Source organism: Labrus bergylta, chromosome 19, assembly GCF_963930695.1.
Source record: "Labrus bergylta chromosome 19, fLabBer1.1, whole genome shotgun sequence".
NCBI lineage: Eukaryota > Metazoa > Chordata > Actinopteri > Labriformes > Labridae > Labrus > Labrus bergylta.
This window is the reverse complement of record NC_089213.1, coordinates 20,916,601-20,936,165: the sequence shown is the minus strand read 5'-3', so window position 1 is coordinate 20,936,165 and position 19,565 is coordinate 20,916,601. Positions and strand designations below refer to the sequence as shown.

The 19,565-nt window shown below is 38.9% G+C and overlaps 1 protein-coding gene across 1 annotated transcript in view; it reads right to left on the bottom strand.

Annotated features, from left to right (window-relative positions):
* The window catches only part of csmd3b (CUB and Sushi multiple domains 3b), a 115,771-nt gene that overhangs the window by 39,965 nt on the left and 56,241 nt on the right, over positions 1-19,565 (bottom strand). The window contains exons 28-40 of the mRNA XM_065948460.1: positions 16,302-16,415; positions 16,095-16,190; positions 15,525-15,728; positions 15,221-15,345; positions 14,574-14,670; positions 11,577-11,681; positions 11,367-11,485; positions 10,771-10,840; positions 10,093-10,209; positions 9,624-9,833; positions 8,539-8,727; positions 7,240-7,417; positions 3,207-3,352 (exon numbers count right to left, since the gene is read on the bottom strand). Of these exons, the coding sequence (XP_065804532.1) occupies positions 3,207-3,352; positions 7,240-7,417; positions 8,539-8,727; positions 9,624-9,833; positions 10,093-10,209; positions 10,771-10,840; positions 11,367-11,485; positions 11,577-11,681; positions 14,574-14,670; positions 15,221-15,345; positions 15,525-15,728; positions 16,095-16,190; positions 16,302-16,415 (1,770 nt within the window). The remainder of the gene's footprint in view (positions 1-3,206; positions 3,353-7,239; positions 7,418-8,538; positions 8,728-9,623; positions 9,834-10,092; positions 10,210-10,770; positions 10,841-11,366; positions 11,486-11,576; positions 11,682-14,573; positions 14,671-15,220; positions 15,346-15,524; positions 15,729-16,094; positions 16,191-16,301; positions 16,416-19,565) is intronic.

The window sequence follows — 19,565 nt, the reverse complement described above, 5'->3', positions numbered from 1 at the left end:
GTGCAGATGCAGCAGCTGTGTCTTTGCTACTGTGTGTGAGAGGAGAGGTTCAGTGCGAGCAGACATTGATCTCTCTAAGCTCTGAGACCTTTTTTCATTGCTTCTCTCACATTCATGTCACATCTGCTTCCTTAGTCTCACATCCATGACAACATTATCCAACTGTGTGTGGTTCACATCGCTTTATGGGATTTTGGCATTTTTGACCCAGAGATAAACATATAAAATGAGACTGACGTAAATCAACATCCCCAAACAGTGGAGTGAAGCTTCCTTTGGGCTTCTTTTGGCATTTACAGCCGAAGCTGCACTTCAGCAGATGTCTCTGTGACATTCTGAATTTTCTGTTGCGTCACAGGAGAAGAAATACTCAACCTTTGTCCATCATTGTGACAAAACCCTAGGCAAATAAAAGCACATTCTTCCTGTATTTATCACCTATATGCTATCTTTTCAAACAAAAATGACAAAATAATGCTAACAACCACTGAAGTACATGCCATCCACTATCCCTCTCATCCAGCTCCCCCTGTCACTCTCGGCTCTATCTCCTTCAATAAAGCAGAAATTGAAAATAAACTTGAATCCATCAGATGGTTCTGCTCCTGTGTGTGTGCGACAGCTGACAGTTAAAACCTGCCAACAGAAATTCATTAGCAACATGACATCTGCCTGAAAAAAAAGAGGGATGCTGGCTCCAAAAAAACAACTTGACATGTTTTCACTAAAGAGCACTGAACAGAAAGTTTTAAGGAGAAGCAAATATGTGGTTTATGTGGGCGAGGGCGGTTGATATAAATGTGTTTATGCTTGTGTGTATGTGTGAGAAAGAGAGGGAGAGAGAGGTAGGTGGGGGGGATTTAGACAAGAAATGACAACTGTGTTTTGAAGGGTAAAGAAAGTACATATACTGAGACTCATTAGAAGCCATTCTGTCAAATTAAAACTTCATAAAAAAGGCAACTTTCAGAAACTTAATGCTGATGATGATGAGGAGTATAAGCCGCATGTCTGCACTGTCGGGTGGATAAACCTTGCATAGCCAAAATGAGACCTTTTTGGTTTGATGCATTATGCTGCCTTCAACAGCACATGGGCATGCGTCATTTGAAACTATTTTATTTTTTCTCCTTTGGTTCAAGTTAAACAAAAAGATACTAACGAATGATATTTGCCATGGAGAATATAAAAAGGTAGCTGTGGTGGTGACATATTGGCATGTGAGACATATGTGCTGTAAGTAGAGCACCAGATGTATACATGCTAACTAAAAGGTAAGTCAAGGTGCATTCATGTATATTCTAATGTTAGAAAGTATTAGTTATAGCCACAAGATCATTTCCCCAGTTCTATAACATTATGAGGGTTTCTTATACATGTTAACTGCCTACATGAAGATATTTTTTGCTCTCCAAAAAATACAAGTGAAGGAATTCTGTTCAAAGTTGTCTTTCAAAAAAGAGATCAGATTATTATTTGGACAGTATGTCAATTTTTGTGAGCCATTATTTTAAATAACTGAGTTTAGGTTGTCACCACAGAAGGGATCACCTTCTAACAGGACAATAAACACGATCAGCTGCATATCCCTGCCACTTGTATAAATAACTGTACCTCTACATTATGTGTTATCAGTGCTGTCTATTTTTAAACCTGTTTGTTCAGTGAAAGTTGTTTTTGTCAAAGAAAAAAATACTTTTCAGTGTTGCTTTAGTCCTTGTAACCAAAGCAATACATGACAGACAACACAAGAAGAGATGGGGTAACTATAAGGTACTTCTGTATCTTCCAGCATCTTAACTTACTTTGTTGTGCATCTTCTAGGAAGTGATGGAGAAACAAACTCTAATAAAAAGTCAAAGTGTTTGATCGTACAGATCTTCTGTCAGATAAACTGTTAGTGTCTACTGTGTTAACAAACCAACAAAAGTAATATTCCTTCCAACAAGTGCAACAATCACATACAATATGACATTTGTATTATGTTAACTTGTCACTGACCATCAGCATATCTCACATGAATCACTAAAATCATTAGATCATGAGCTTTACTGTGGCAGATCATGAACATATTTATGATAAAGCACTCTAAACTAAAGTGGTCAAATCTTTTACATAACAAAGAAAGTCAGAGCTGACAAAAATGGCATCAAAAGTGACATCTCAGAGTTTGTGTTCGTATTGAATGACTCATTTTTAAGGCTGACAACTTTAATAAACAATAACTTGAATGTCACGTTTTATGCTAAATACACTTCATCATGTTTTTCTAACCCTAATATGTGTCTCTAGTCTGTCTCAAAACCCCCCAATTATGAGATAAGTCCATCCTCTCTATCTTTTGCCTGCTCCACTTCTCAGTGTCAGAAAATGTGTGCTCAAATAGGCAGATAGAAGATTTTCCCTTCATGACATCACAAAGGGCAGTAAACCCTCCCCCAGATGGGTGACACTTCCACAGCTAGGTGTTTGTTCTTTCCTCTGAGTCTGCCTTCTCACCGTTAACTAATGGGCATGGTGCAAGAAAGTCCAAGCCACCCAAGCCCTTCTAGAGGGGGGTGTGGTCGAACACAGCTCACTTTCATTTAAAGCTGCAGACACAGAAACAGTCTGTTCTGTCAGAGCTGAAATAGAGGGGTTTATATGCATGCTAAAATACAGGATCAGATCGTTGTTTTAGCAAGAAACTTCAGTTAAATATTTTGGGACTTATGAGTCTTGTTTAAACTGGTTGAAAGGAGTAGAAGATGTAACCTTTAATAAACATAAAGCAAAAAGAGTGGCAAATAAATCTGTAAAATCAAAGAGGAAGTGAGAATGTCTATAAAATGTTGACAAAATGTGAATGTTCAGAAGCTCGAAAAAGAATAAAAAAAACAACTTCATTTGTAATGTGACGGCTATCAATAGACTGTTGCATCATTACTGTGGAAGGCTTTGTTAAAGAAAAGTTCAGCAGGAAGTCTTAAACTTCATGAGTCAGGTAGAGACAGAGGCAGCAGGTCTGCGTGGGATGTAATGAGCGAAAGGTTGAAAAAGGTCTAAGACAACAAACAGATCGATGTCTTCACTGCAGATACAACTAATGATAACATAATGGCTTTACCACTTCAACTCAAGACAACAAAGCCAACTGAAGAGAAGACAGTTGAAAAAAAATAAGCACTGGCTTTGCTATGGTACTGAAAATGTTGTTACTCTCTTACCATGGTAGCTTAAGACAAAGAATCCGGCTCCAGAGAAGTCAGAGTGGAACTTGATGAGGATGATGTTAGAGGTCGAGTAGACCGACTCTAACGCTGTGTTGCCGCTGAACTGGCCGATCTGAGGAGATGATTGGTCCGGACCATCCCTAGAGGAAAAAAAAATAAAACCAAACATAAAGAAAGCTTGTGTTACAAAGGGGGTACTTACAGACTAAAGAACTGTAAACCAATGCACTTGATCTTTCAATATAGAACAATGCCGGAGAACAGTCATCCTAAAACATCATTTGAATAAGTTATTGCAGTCATCTCTGTCAGTTAAATGGCTATTTGTGATCAGGAAATGGTTTCTCTGAGGCAAGAAACAAAGATAGAAGAGACTTGATGATATTTATGGGACAAAACGAGGAGCTGCTCCATTGACTGCAAATGGAGTCAGACATTGTGTGACAAAGTGCCCAGAGTGATTGTGCATGGCCATGGGTTCATCTTCCATCTCAAAACAATCCTAAGTAGAATGTCAGGAAGCTCACTTAGAAAACCTTCACAAAGTCGCTTACAAAAGAGTGCTTCCTTTCTGTCTCTTGACAGCGACACGCTTTAAAGCCCTGGCTCTCCTCTTCTTGCTTTGGGATGCTCTAGTTCATAAATATTGATTGAACTGTCGTCAGATCATAAGAATAACAAATGGGAATCCTGTTGTGGACTTGGCTTTAGCTTTGCCACTAATAGCAGCCTGGCATTCATGAAAAGTTAAACAATTTCCACCGAAGGCAGACAGGGCGTTGTCTGTCATCTGGCAGGTCAGCGCCTCTGTGCAAAGTCACAAGCATATTTCATCTTTAACGCCAGAGCCACCAGCTGTCAGAGTGGAAGCGACCAATAGCTGACTCATTATCAGAGATTAAAAATAATTATCATGAAGTTAAATGGAATGATTATTTCCTGCTGTTAAGTGTTTTTGGATGAGGCCAATTATACCTGTCAGGTTATGTAAGGAATCATCCTCGTCTCTTGATTCACAATGAGAGGTTCACAGTCATCAGTCGATTCATTCATTGCTTCACGCTGCTGATTACTGCTAACAGTCACTAACATTAATGAGCACATTAGGGCAACAAAAGCAAGATACTTAAGGCTTTCAGATACAGGAGAAGAAAGTATAACTTTTTCATTGCTCTCTTAGCAAATGGTTGTGCAGCAGTTTGAGTGAAAAGTAGACAAAGATGTAAATAGAATAAATATAACTGTTGACCAACGGGTCTATGACTATATCTTTGTATCTCTCTACCCCTCTGACTGAGCTAAACCAGCACCTCATTAATGACTTTTTCGTCATGAAATGCAGAATTACAACAAAAGGTCATCAAAAATCTCATCACATTTTCAATGTACTCTTTATAATAGCATTTAAAGAGACCCAACATGAATCCACAAACGAGCAAGCACTTGAGCAACAGTGAAAGATCAACTTTCTTTTAACAGGCAGAAACCTTGAGCAGAACCGGAGTCATTGGTGGACAGAGAGGAATATAGGGAGAGGCAGAAAGACAGAGATGGAAAGAGACAGAGAAACAACTGGACAGAGAGACGGAGGGAGGGACGGACAGACAGAAACATAGACGGACCAATGCCAATAATTAAAGTAAAAATATGCCTAATATTAGCTATAACAACTATTCAAATTATAATGTAAGTATGAACTATTATTGCTTGATTATTGCATTGCATTATATCATATTATCTCTAAAAATGTGTTGTAGTAATCCTGAGACAGACAGTAATCCAGAGAGAAAGAGAGGAGCTAAATAAGCAGAGCAGAACGGAGCTGATCTGGAGGCTGGAGCCTCCTACGCACCACATGCCTCTGCAGCATGTACAGGGTACAGCACAACACAAGGTAACATCTGTGACATACAGTATATGATAATTCTACGGCTGGAATCCTGCACTAAGCCTCTCCGTATGAGACCAATTAGCAGACTAACTGACTGTCAGGCCGGCAGGATCTGGACTGAGGAGATCGCTGTGAAAATCACACCTCTGCCACTGACACTGTGCTCTCTACAGGAAACTAACTTTGCAGCTGTGTGACTCAGATTGTGTGTGAGGCGTTTGCTGTCTTTGCTTTGTGTGAGTTCAGCATTTTTTTTTTGGTTCACTTTTCTTACTGATGGCAGGGTCAGGAACACGCAGTGAGACCAATTTCATGGAATTCACAAATCGGCAGAGGGCAAACGCAGACTCCACAGTGTTGTGGTGTTTGTGAGGGGAAGGTGGGCTGCATATGGCAGATGAGAGCTACGTCTTTAATCTGGAGACATCTAGACGCTACACAATCCATATCCCAAAGGACAAAATAAAGAAGTGATAACATTAGCGGCACCCAAAATGGTTTTAAATGCAGTTAAAGAGAATCAGTACTCTAATCAAATGTGTTCAGATACCTAAACCTATACCTTTTCACATTTATCTAAAACAATTTGAAAATAAAAATAAATGAACAATTGAAAATGATTCAATAACAGTTGATAACTGATGTTTTTCTAATTTACTTCATAAATAATCAACAGTCTCTGGTGAGTTGAGGAATTGCTTTTTCCTTTTATTTTTCTGTTATTAGTGTATGATGATTCTTACGACGGAGGATTAGGGCCACATTAATTATTATTTTATTTTTTAATTTCGAGATTAAAGTCGTAAATGTACGACTTTATTCTCGTAAATTTATTTATTAATTTATTTTTTTAACATGGCCCTAATCCTCCGTCGTAGATTCTTACGTTTTTTGGATCAGTGGTTGGACAAAAACAGGCAATCTGACGGCATCATCCTGGACTTTTCTCAGTATTGTTGTGTTTTCTTACATTAAATCTCTTTACTTTGAAGATACATGCAGTAGTGTGCAGTTAATCATGTAATTGATTGTGTAGATATAAAATACTTATATCAAAATAAGTGATGGAGTGATAAAGTTATCTCTGTATGTTTTTTTAAGATCTTGGCTGAGTGGCTGAAAAAACAGAAAATAGGTAAACAGAGTTTGTAGCCACTCGTACCTGAATATTCCAATTGGTGTTTAATGCTGATTGTCTCCAGACATTAAGTGGTACATTTGGCAGTGAACCTTTAAGCTTTTATTTGCATCTAAATTAGAAACCTCTGCGGTAAAGTTTTCCCAAAGGGATAATAGAGATGCAATTGGTACTTCTGTGTTCCTCTAAAAATGATTTGCAGAGGCAATCTATCTGCAGCCTATCATGTCTTACCCTACCATTGTTTATTCCATGTCTGTGTGCCAGGTGATGTATCTAAACTTTTGATGATGCACCCTGACATCTATTTATAGGTAAACAGGCTTCAGCTATAGAGTAGGGGCAGCAACATGTCAGCCATAGAAAAACAAATGTACAGTCTATTTATGTGTCTGCTGCCACCTAGTACCTGCAGAAAAATATATAACATGGTGTCAAAGCGCCATTTGAACACCTGCATTGACAAAACGTCTGCTGTTGCCAATGGCTGCTCTGCTGGAAAAGAATACTGAAGAGAGAAGTCAAGGCTAGGCAGGAAAGGGGAAAAAGATGGATTATATATAACACACACACACACACGCGCGCAGAGAGTGAGTCTGTGAGGCAGCATGAAGAACACCGGGAAGAAGAGAGAGAGACTTATGGGTTAAGACAGCTAGCTAAAACATGACAAGAAGGAAATTATGTCAGAGCAGTTTTATATTCAAGCAGAGATGTCTGTCGTCATAGTAACCCTTGCTGGAATTTAGCCAATTAGTGGCCCGTTTTGGAAAGATGTTAAGGAGCATGACACCTTTGTTTGAGGGAGAAAGTGTGTGTGTGGCAGAAGTAGAATAGGTGGTAAAAATGAAATGGTTACTTAGTTAAAAAAAAAAAAAAAGCCGTGATGAAGCAGGAAAATAATCAGTAATAAGTAGTACCTAATGAGGATGAGCAATGTCAGTAATGGAGATTAAAGATGTGTTCATCAGATAAAAAACAACTGAGAAATCACCTACCAGACGGTAATGTAGTCATATATGGGCTCAGTGCTCAGTACAGTAAAATTGATATATATCCCGTGTCCAGGAGGCACTCGAACACTCCACACACAGTCCTGGAAGTTGGGGTACTCCTCAGGGTGACCAGGAGAGTAGATGGTTCCATTTAATGATGTGATGTTGCCACCACAGAGAGCTGTGAGACAGAAGAATTACAGAATAACTCTTCATACATTTCCAGCTAACTCGTACTACCTTTGCAGTCGTTTTAGTAAATGTAATTGTCTTGATGACATCTCTATGGCTCATGTAATAACCACTGGATAACTACTTAAGACCTTGAATAAATGGTAATAACAAAATTTTATTTAGCTGTGTAATACAGGTGTTCCTTTGGATTGTTTTTGTTTCTGATCATTGGTGGAAAATTGCAACAGCTCAGCACGACAATGCTGAGATATTAACTTTCATTCCCTAAATAAAGGGTCCTTGAATGAGTGTTTGTGCAGGAAAGTCTAGGCTATAAAATAGAGAAAATTAATTAGATTACTGTGCAGCTACTTGTCATAAAGGTGGAATTGTATCTTTAACGATGATCATTACACAGCTGGGAATTCACAATAACAACCTGCCTGACACTTCTTCTCTTTCCTACAGTTTTATGGTATACTCTTTCTTTCCAGTTTAATTATGCTTCTCCCATTTCATTTGATATACAGAGGAGTGTTTGTGTTGACTCACTAGTTGCATATGCTTGTAATTGCTGTTTATGTTTTTCTCAACTAAGCTCGCAGAGCAACAATTAATATCAACTGGTTTTACTTTGGAAGAAATACCCAGAATAATATTATGCTTGCAGGAAGGAAGGAAAATGTAAACATGAATTTGTTACATTACACAATTGCCAACATTCCCAACAGTAGTGTTATCAGAGTTGAAAAGCTATTACAAGCTTCTACAAGTGTGGGTGTCTTTGTGTTAACCAGGGGAATACATGGTCTCTAAACAAACTCCTCCTTTGAAGGAGCAGTTACGAGGGTACATGTATACTTTGATTAATGTTGGGCTCTGGGTACATGATAATCCCATGTTGCAAGTCCCACATAATCTTAAGTGTTGTTTGTCAAAGAAATCAAGATGTACAATATTAGCAGAGACAAGGGTAATAAAAGGGATTACACCGTTTCTATTCCCTTCACAATAAAGCACAAGGACATTTCATGTCTAGTTGTAGACTGAAGACTGAAACACTATGCAGTCAAACAGAAACACTCCCTCTGACATGGTCATATGTACAGTGATGACTATCTGTATTACCTTCACATCTTGGCAGCGGGTGGTTCCAGTTCCTGCTGATTCCATGTAAACATGTGAGTGAGGCATCCCCGATCAGAGAATAACCAGCCAGACATTCAAACGACACCGTCATTCCAACGCTGAAGTCTGTGCCAATCACGATGCCGTTACGAAAAGGCCTTGGATCGGGGCAACTCTGGAGCTGGTAGGCTAGAGAGACAATGATCCAGTTTTGTGAAGGTAAATAATGCTAGAAACAATATGGGACTGCAGTAGCTTAGAAATGGCTTGGACAAGCTGTACAGTTTGTGCTCCCTTTGTCATTCATAGAAATAAGTCCTGTGGTTTGTTAAGATGAAGACCTGTAGCAAACTGCAGACATATTGCAAAATAACTGATGATATGAAACTCCGATTAGAATAAAATAAAGTATAGTAAAATAACCTTTAGGTCATAATTAAGATTGCAAACCTTTTGAAAACGGTGTCATAAACAGAAGGAGCCTGTTCTCGTTCTTTTATATTTGCTTAATCTGTTTGCTACAGTATTTATCCTTGTTCCAGTCACAGTGAATTTCACAGCCAAAGTTAAAGGAGTCAAGGGTTTGCATGAATAAAGACAGACACGTGACTGAGAAGGACTAACTTACAAAGCATTTATAATCCTGTTTTAAAATGCATTGGCAGTCATGAGATAAATGCTATTATTTATCTGCTGCTGTAATTTGCACATTAATGGAATTAGCTTTGTCAAGTTTAGGTTTTTCACATTGAATATGAGACTGCTCAAAACATTTATAGTGAATGCATATAACATGAATCTTATTTCTGACATTTATCTCAAATTAAAGACTTTTCATTATATTTTTGAAAGTCTTTTTCAGGTCAAGGAACTTTTGAAATTGTTTCCTACATGTGAATGATTTTGATGTGAGTTGCTCCAGTTGCATGTATACACAGTTATGAGAAAGTTGAAATGTACTGATCAATTTATTAAAAAGGCAACAGTTTCTTTCAAAATGAAGCACAATCTTCTCGGGTTTTGCTTAGAAAATGATCCGTCTGCACACAATGTGAGGAAAGACACTTTTTAGGAACAACGTTTACCTTGATATGTGATGTGGAACCCTGGTTTGTTTTGTGAATAGTCACTGTGGAAGAAGAAGCTGGTCTGGTGCGTGGTGCTGAACAGAGGCTTGGGGATGACTGGGCCGCTGAACCGGTCAATGACCGAGCCTGTCTCCAGCGTTCCACTGCGGATCTCTAGGTAATCGTGGATCGCTTCGGTGGAGAAATTCAGAAACTGGAGATGGATACCTGAGAAAAATACATAGTCTTTGTCTTTTACAGCAATTAGCAAAGCTTCAGTAACAGAGAGGCTGGTGATAAAAGTTAGATGCAGCCACTCATGAACTACACGGCTAAAGGCAGCCAATACAGTTTTGATTAAATAAACAATAAGTACAGCACTACTACATGAAGATGGAGACAGAGAGAACATGTTACAGGGAAAATGAAAAAAGAACCAAACACACACTGTTTAAAACACAAGTTAAAAGTTGACAGTGTATCTTACCAAAGCCGACAGGTAAGTTGACTGTCCATGTGCAGTCTAATCCACTGGGGTAGTTGCCGGGGTAACCAGGACTGAGAATCACTCCACTTACATCTGTCATGGACCCACCACACTGAGCTGGAAACACACACACACAATGCACACGTATTACACAGAAAGGCAAAAAAGTAACCAATTCCTCTGGTTGGATACTTGAGTATCTCCAACCTGACATTTTGTGTCACATTGAATAAAACATTAATATTCTGAATCTTTAATAAATGCCCTTCTTGAATAAATCACCGTTGTGCATGTAGATGTGTGTCCAAGGCTTGTTTCCCTTTTGCCTCAGTGCATGCTGATGATTTGGCACAGCGTGTATGTTTATGACAGAGTCTGTCGGAGCTTTGCATCAGTGTAAAAGCTTAATCATATTCTGCACAGCATACTAAATAATCAGCTCATCACAGAGAAGTAAATTGATCAAACAGCTTGTTTTTTCAGTGAGTCAGGATAGGCAGTGCAGACGAGTTGCATCATCTCTGCAGCACTGAAGTTTTGCATGAATCTCGATGTATTCAGGCTAGATTGCCTCTCTCTGTGTGTGTATGTGTGTATATTTGTATATGTGTGAGTGAGTGAGTGTGTGTGTGTGTGTGTGTGTGTGTGTGTGTGTGTGCACTGCAGTAGAACACCTACCAAGACATAAAGGAACAGGGTAGTTCCATCTTCTGACAGGCCCAGGCATGCAGGTGATATGGGCATTGCCCTGAAAAGTAAGAGAAACCACAAGGTAGTGTTATATTACAGTTGGCAACAAATATTAATTCATTTAGTTATTATAAATAATGTATGTACTCTACAATAATATTCATGCTTTGCAGTAACAGCTGTTGGCATCTGCATCAGTGCTGTAGAGCTGCAATAATCAAAATCTGTGTATTAAGCATAAAGAAGCAAACCTCTGTTTGACTTTTATACTGCACAGAAATTGGGCAGACGACATCAGAGACATAAATAATGCATGCGCTGAAATAAACCACACCAGCATAGTATGTTTAGTAAAAGCTGAGAAAAACCACCCAAGAGTGTGGGTTCCTCCTGATTCACAGTTTAAAAAGTTCTTGATTTGAGCAGCCAGGGGATAGATGGAGTGAATGGCAGCACACTCGGAAAGCTGAACAGCCTTTAATAATTTCACAAACCCATCTGGCAGAGGGATTGCATTAAAAAACTATTGTACTTCGTGGTAAGTCAATGAGTAATAACCCACACAAATGTTGTTCGTTTTTTACCTGAAGAGAGTATCCTTGTTCACATGAAAACTGTACGACATCTCCAACCATAAATCTGTCTCCTTGTCTTATTCCATAGCTCGGAGTCTGAGGCTCTGGACAAGACTCAAGGCCAATAGCTGAGAAGAGATGTGAAATGATGTTTCAGTCCACATATTGTGTTTGAAGAAAAATGCAAAAGATAAAGCAGCATAAAGGAAAATATGTTACCTGTGTATTCCAGGTGAAAACCAGCAGCGGAGACACTGATATCAGAGCTGAAGCTGAGATGGAGGTTGTTGGATGTACTATTCAGTAGAGGAGGAATGGTGGTGCCTGAATACAAGGAGAGAGGCAGAGAGCATCAGAGAAGCACTATCAAATTTCTTTATTCTTTAAACGGAGCCTTGAAAGCAACGTTCTCAGTAATCTGACAGGGAAGGGAACAACAAAGGCCTCCAAAAACCTATAATTTTACTTTTCTTAGTAATCTGTTCTCGGAGGAGGAAAAGGAGAATTACTTTTATATGAGACATCTGTTTTATTTGAAGTCCCTTTTAAAATGTTCCCTTGGCCTACTTAGCTTGGAGAGGCAAAGTACAAATGAAAAATAAGGTGCTGAAGCAAACCAGTGTAATCATTTAAGGGCCCTTCACAATAACATAAAAGAAAATTCAACTTAACGTAAAGAAATATTAACCCACTCTAACTTCCTTATCAATGTGCATGTGTCGTTGTCTTATTTAAAGGAAGAATGTGCGACTTTTTGATCTAGTAGATGTCGTCCTGGAGCACCAGCATGTAACCAAAACAAACCGCTGTTTGGCGACACCTCCGATATTCTATAAGGAGTTATCAATTAGAACGCACCATTATTAAGCCCCATTAAGCGCAAGCGGCGGACCAAATTGTTCTCTGCTCGAGCTGCAATCGCCTGTGGCCTACATTGTTGTGTTAGCAGGCTAATGTTAGCACACTTTGGTTAACTCATAGCTTCACATTGCATATAAATTGACACAGAATGACTGTGATCTAAAGACACTTACATGACATCCAAATAAGCAGAAAGTATGTTATTCTTATTTTCTCTAGTCCTTGATTATAACAGCTTTATACGCAAGGCCTTACTGTCCATGTAAACATGATGTAAACATGATGTAAACATGATGTAAACATGATGTAAACACGGCTCCGACAACAGTACAGCTGGCGAGACTCGTGCTTCTCACTCATTGTAGACAGTCATGACTCAGAGACACACACAGACTCTGATGTATTTATGTGTAAGATGTCCCACATTCTTCCTTTAAAATGGCAACAGTGGTAAAACTCTGATAGTGGCCACCTGTGGAGATTTCCTACTTGCGCAGAGGCAGAGAGCTGTGAGCAAAGGCGTGTTACTATTTGCATGTTTTCTTTTGTTCAGTGGCAGTCAAAACTCATCAAAGTTAGAGAGCAACCTCTGAATCAACAGTGAACTAGGCCAGCTGATGTTATCGGTTGCCTGTTGTGAGGGGAATCCATTAGCACATTTCTGAACAGTCTGCCGCCCCCCTGCTGGTGTCTTTCACAATCCAGAGAAAATCTCATTCATTATCGTAACGGAAAATAATAAATTATTTTTCCTTAATAATACATGATGAATGATGATGATGAATGACTATTGCATGGATTTAACCATAACAATCTAGGATGTATGACAGTACTAATTAATAGTTGTAATGAACCTGTAAAAAGTTAAATTACCTCCCTGCATGTATTTATTCATTAATAACTTTTTATATGGGAATAGAGTTCCTGTCATGATCATTTCATTGCCACCAATTGAATCTCTTACCCAGCTAGTCATAAAAATGTCAAGCCCTTCCATAAATTACTCAGCATAACAAACAGATAATCAGATGGCTTTGCTTCCCTCATAGTAGAATGAGTTAACTCCCTCCTTTAACAGCTCGTGAATGTATCCACAGAGATGCTTCACCTCAACTGAGCATGTTTTTAGTGGCTGGAGCAAGAGGGACTCTAAAATTATCCATACTGTAAACTGCAGGGAGCAATCAGACTCATGGTACACTAATGTGCAACCTTCTTCTTGGGGTTTATTTTAGTGTGCAGTTTATTTTAAAAACAGGAAAACATGAGAACAGAAATGTATTTTTTTCTTTTCTGAAGTACATTTTCATGTATAAATAAGATAAATAGAGTGTATGCATCTTTGGGCTTTTATTGTGCCTTTATTATTTAGAGATAGAACATAAGATAGAGTCAGAATATTAATATTCACACTTTAGTTTTCAGTTTTGGCTTTCATGAATTATCTAAGTATTTAAGAGCTATATTGTTAAAAATGATTAGCATATTGAAGCAACATGTGTGCTTCTAGTGTGTGTACAATTATTTTAACCAGAGCAGAAGTTGTTGTTTTTTACGTTGTAAGGCTTTATTGTTGGTAATCAGTTGTAAATATCAAACATACGGTAGTTTAATTAACTTAGGCTGGATTGCTTTTCGCATTCAGCTGGTGATACTGTGAATAAACATGTGGGAGCATTTAGAATTGGAAATAATCAGACTGTTTTGGAAAGAATGACTCTGATTCATCGTCTCCTGGGTTGATCAGAAAACATTCATAGAGTTTGAGAGGATCAGTAAGCTATGGGACATCTATTTCTTTCGAGGAATTGCAGAAAAACAAGCAGGTGTAAGATTTTGTGTGTCTCAACTCCTGCTGGGAGACTCAGAGGGGAGTCAGACTGGCTCTAACTGCACACTTAACAGAGACTCACAAGGTCAGCATCTTGTATGCCCCAATACACCATGACAGTATGCAATGTTTTTCTAACTTTATGCATTAAACTGTCAAGCTGTATTTGCTGTGATCATGTCAGACGATAACACAGCTCTTCTTTGTTTTGCTATGTAGAGTGAATGTTTGGTTTCTCTCTGAATTCTTCTACCTTAGATATAACCAGCAGATGCAGCTGTGACAGGCAGTTTAGACTTTAATGTTGTGTTTTATGTTCTCTAAAAGTGTCTTTTCAGTTACAATGTCTTACTTCAACAATAAGTGCTGCTGTTATATGATTTAAAACTAAGAGTGTTATTTCATAATTCATTTTTTTTTAAACTATTTGTTATGATAAAACCGTTATTAATATAAAAAGTCCATACTTTTGTGTTTTGAGTTACATTTTCAATAAGCTAAAATAATGTTTTTTTTTTTTTTACCAGAGTAGCTTCCCAGTCGGGGTGCGTGGTTGTCAGCACCGTCGTAGAAATCCAAAGAGTCCCAGTTATGCTCAGTGGCGAAACTCACAACTTGTATCTGCAGAGAGAGATAAAAAGAAATGAGGAGAAAGGATTTGTTCTTGTTAGCTACTGTTTCATTGTATTCAATAAAAGCACTTATGTTGTCATTTGGTTGTATTTGTACAATGGACTCTAAATTTGCTCATTCAGCAAACAAAAAAGTGAAAAAAGGAAAATACAAAACACAGTGTGTCCATGGTCTGTGGAACAGTGAATATGATCAATCACACTGTCAAAATAATATAAAAAGGAATATGAGTCTTATAATGCCAAAAAAGAAAAGAAAAGCTGAGAGGTGTCTGTCTCATATTTGTAATTCATTCTATATGATGTCAGAGTCATCTTTGCCTTTGTATTTGTCCGTGAGAGAGGTTTAGCTTACATGTAATCAGGCATGATCTCTCACGATTAGATCCTATCTAGTTATCTCTGAATGGTCTGTCTCTCGCAAACCATCCATCCATTCACCCTTCTAATAATATCTTATCTTCCTTGACATCCTGTCTGCTCAGCTTATAAGCCAATGATACATAGGTCAGCCAGAAAGCTAGCATGGCAGGTTCTACCTGTATTCCAGCCCCTTCCGGCACAGAGACCTTCCACACACAGTTCTGGTTATTGTCGTAGGGCTCTGGATACCCAGGCGACAGGATTGTCCCACGACGAGCGGTCAGCACTCCCCCGCAGGGAACTGTATGAGGAGAGAGAGCAGAAAAAGAGGAAAACTGAGGTTATAGCAACATTTTGAAAGTAACAGAGAAAGACATCTTCGAGCCATCTCTCACCCTGGAGAGGAGAGGACCAAAAAGGATAGTCATTCAATTGCATGACTTATAGCACACTATGGTTTTACTGAACTGTAGTATTTACCTATGCATGTAGGCAGCGTGTCGTTCCACTGGGCCAGGTTGTCTGGAACGCTCTCACACCGTATGGCAGTGGATCCGTGTAGGACATAACCAGGGTTGCACTCAAACTGCACCATGGAGCCAACTGCAAAGTCATTACCAAGACGCTTCCCAAAGCGTGGCTCGGGGACTGAACTACACTGGGTGGAGCTGGTCCTTGGCACAGCTGCAGGACAAAGACAGATGTCAAAACCAATCAGAGAATGTGACTATACATAAAATACCACATGTACAATTATTGCTGTCTGTCTTGAGCAAGACATGATTGGAAAACATCTTTCATGTCACTGTGAGTTTAGCATATGTATGAAGATATATAACAATCCATAATGTTAATGTTAATGTGTGGAATTATGTAAAATGGCAATATATCAAAAATACAGCAATAGCCCAATATACCCCATAGACAAAGAAAGCCAAGGTTTATGAGCAGTAAGCAAGCAGCTGCTGCAAACCTTTAAACTACTATTACTGCTACTAAAACAATAATGAGAATTTCAATCATTTTTCTGGCTACTTGTGCTTGGCTGACCTTGGTAGACAAAGTGGAATCCCTTAGCAGTTTCTGGTCCGACTGTGTTAAACTTGACTGTGATCTGGTTTCCAGAACTCAAAGGAAGAGACTCGCCTAGAGAGAGGAAGACAGATTTAAAGAGAGATAAGAACAAAAAGAAAGCGATGCCAGTGGTTCATTCATCTTTCCATATATCAAGCCATATATCCATCCATCTATTCCTACCCGAGTGGGACCCCGACAGAGAAGACAGCAGTGTGTTTTGCTGTGTAGGTCCATCGTAGATTTCCACCACATCATTAAGCGATGTCTGGAACAACACGAACTGACCGAAGAGTACTGGAGACAAAACAAGGCAAAAAAGTGAAATAAAAGAGATGAGTTAAGCAAACATGAATGGTAGCAAATTATTATTCCATGACACTGTCAGTGCCTGACCTTCCTAGATTAAAATTTAACCTGTGACATCAACATTAAGGAGTGGTGTCATCTTCTATTTGAAACCAACTACTGGCACAAAAGTACATATCAGCACATGTCAGGTCAAAACACCACCTTGTCTTCAGTCTAACCTACATGTTCATGAGTTGGCCAGGTTGCAGAGGTGTTATCAGCTAGTGTGAAATGCTGCTGCTGACAAATCTCACTCACTTTGTCAACACATGTCATTGGAACAAGTTTGTCTGTGTTTTCTCTGCAGTGTTACAAGAGCGTTTTAGTATGTTGGAAGCGTAAAGTCTGCTGCTGTGTCCAGGAATGTAGCTCAAGCATCCAATAAAATAACCGGAGATTCCTCTGTTGACCAGGATTTTTACAGTGCAGCCGTAGTGGCAGGTAGGCAGGTCCCCTGGAGGACAGAGGCGCTGTATTCGCACAATCTAGCACAATTGTCTCTGTCTTTGTTGATCACGGTTTCTTCAAATAAATCATAAATTGCCTTAAGCTACTAATCTGTAGTTGTTTAAAAGAAAATTTGTTTTCAGCACATGGAAAAAATGTCCTTTAGTATAAATCTAATTTATTTCAGCTTCAATGAAGCCGGCTCCCTCAGTACAAACGCACGCACGCACGCACGCACACCCCCTCTCCGCATTTCTCCCCCACTTCTCTTTCTGGCCCAGACAGCTTAGGTGTTAAGGATTAAATGTGAGCATTGCCAAGGATATTCAACTATAAGAAGGTCACTGGTCATTTTATACAAGGCTGTCTTTCTCTGGAGTTCTTTTAAAGCATGATTTGAATTTAGCTGAAAGATTTTATCTGACTTACAATAAAAACCAGCCTGCTTCCAGGTTAAACCTTGCTTCCAGTTAAAGAAATGAAAAGGTATGCAGAACAGGAAAAAAAAGAGATTTCCAGTTGTGTCTCCAGGTGTGAAAGGGAATCAGACAGTAATACCAAATCATCAAGAAAGAGTTGAGCTCTGCAGGGTTGATGAATCTACCCTTTTATACTTAGAGCCATGTCATCGTTATACACGAGGATGTGTTTAAGGGCATGCTGCTGAGCAGTCGTAAAGAATGACAGGATTCTGCCTGTCAGCAGAAATACTTAAAAGCTCCCACCGTGTATGGATTTCAAGGAAATCAGAGTGATTATGGTTTACATCATTCCTCACTATGGTATTGACACACCACAAAGCAGGGGTGGAGTTCAAAGCTGACACTGCTTCAAGACAGCTCAGATTCCAGGCAGGAAGACACACTTTCGCCATCGTTAACGGCCAGATTCATTAAGCATTATCACACACAGAGAATGGCTTACGCTCTTTCATTTATCGCAGTGGATTTCCCTTTCACATACTGAAAATACCAAAGAACAACATAAATACATAGCAAGCACAAACAGGCCAAACAAATGAATACACATAGAGAGAGATGATCACAGCAGTGTTGCCCCTTGCTGTGCTCACCACATGACTTGTTGGTAGTAGAATCCCTCTGAGCTGCAGTCACATACGCCTGATAGATCTGTTCACTTGTACAGGGTCTTAACAAGTCTGATCAGTCCGCTGAGAATTCTTCACTGTTTATTTAAAAGATTCCTCAACTCTTGACGTCAGATGGAGAAAACCTGGGCAGTGATCCCTGCAGAGCTGCCATGCCTCCTGAAGAGCAGACTGAGAGGGTGTCCTCATCCATGTCCTCAGAAAACAGGAGGTATGATGTCTCCACAGGGGGAAAAAACACCAAGTGTTTTCACACCTGGCGGACTTAAGACTGAGGGAACCGATCGTATGAATGCTGTAACGTCATGAAGCATTTCACAGCCAGTCCTGTGGTTTGATTTCAACTCCTCTGATAATAAAACTTTTGAAACCTCACCATTGAGTCTTTAAGCTTCATTTGCCGTAAGATCATATATTATACGCATGTTATTTATTTATTATTGTATTCTGAGAATGAAAGCAGTTCAGAAGATTCTGGTAATGGTAGAAAACAACTGAAAGGCAACACAACAGTCGAAGGTTCAGAGAGGCTGTCACTGCTTGTCATATTCAATATGTAGGCAGACCAAATGATACTGTAGCTCCTCTCAGTCAAAATCCCTACAATGAGATAAAACTGCAAAAGCTTCTATGCAAATATAATGAGACAGCAACCATCAACGCCTCAGGGAGAACTCTTATTTATTCATTACACCACAGGGCATGATTGGAAATCATATCCACCGCTACAATATTTTATATAATACTTACTGTTATTAAAGCCATTATTTCAGATAGTCAATAACTGATGTAGGGATATAAGAAACACTATGCAAATTTGTGCGCTATAAAATAATAACAAATAACTAGACTGCGTATCATGAATTCAATTTACTTGACAACAAGAGACATCCATCCATCCATCCATCCATCCATTATCTTTGCCGCTTTCTAATTCGGGGTCACGGGGGGGAGAACATGAATAGGGAGACAATGGAAACTTGACATAGAGAGGCCCTATCCGACAGGGATTCCAGGAACCTCCTTGCTGTGACATTAAAATGATTCTTCACACAAATTTTGATTGTAAATTAACCCCTACACATGTTTGGAGAGGCATTATTAACATGGGTGGGATATACTGGAATCAGATATTCCGTCAGACAATGTAACAGACTACAGTATGATCATTTATTTATAGTATAATACTTATTGAACATTCAAACCTTTAAAGAGAAAGAGGTTCTACATGCGTGTCATAAAGTATAAAAGGAGACACTTCCTTTTTATGAACATATTCAAACCCTAACGTGAAGAATCCTCTACATTATTCATTTCTTTATGATTGTCATTTATGCCTGACTTAAGGACCAATGCTGAAATGTTAAAAGATAAAAACAGCCTCATCTTTAAATGTCACTTCAATAATAAAACCCTGACCTGGAATCAAAAATAAATGGCCAATGACCGTCTTTTGATCATCTATAATATCTCCGAAAGTTTTAATGTCACAGAATGTCAAAGAAACGTATGACCACAGTTTTTCATTCCTTTTTGTAGTA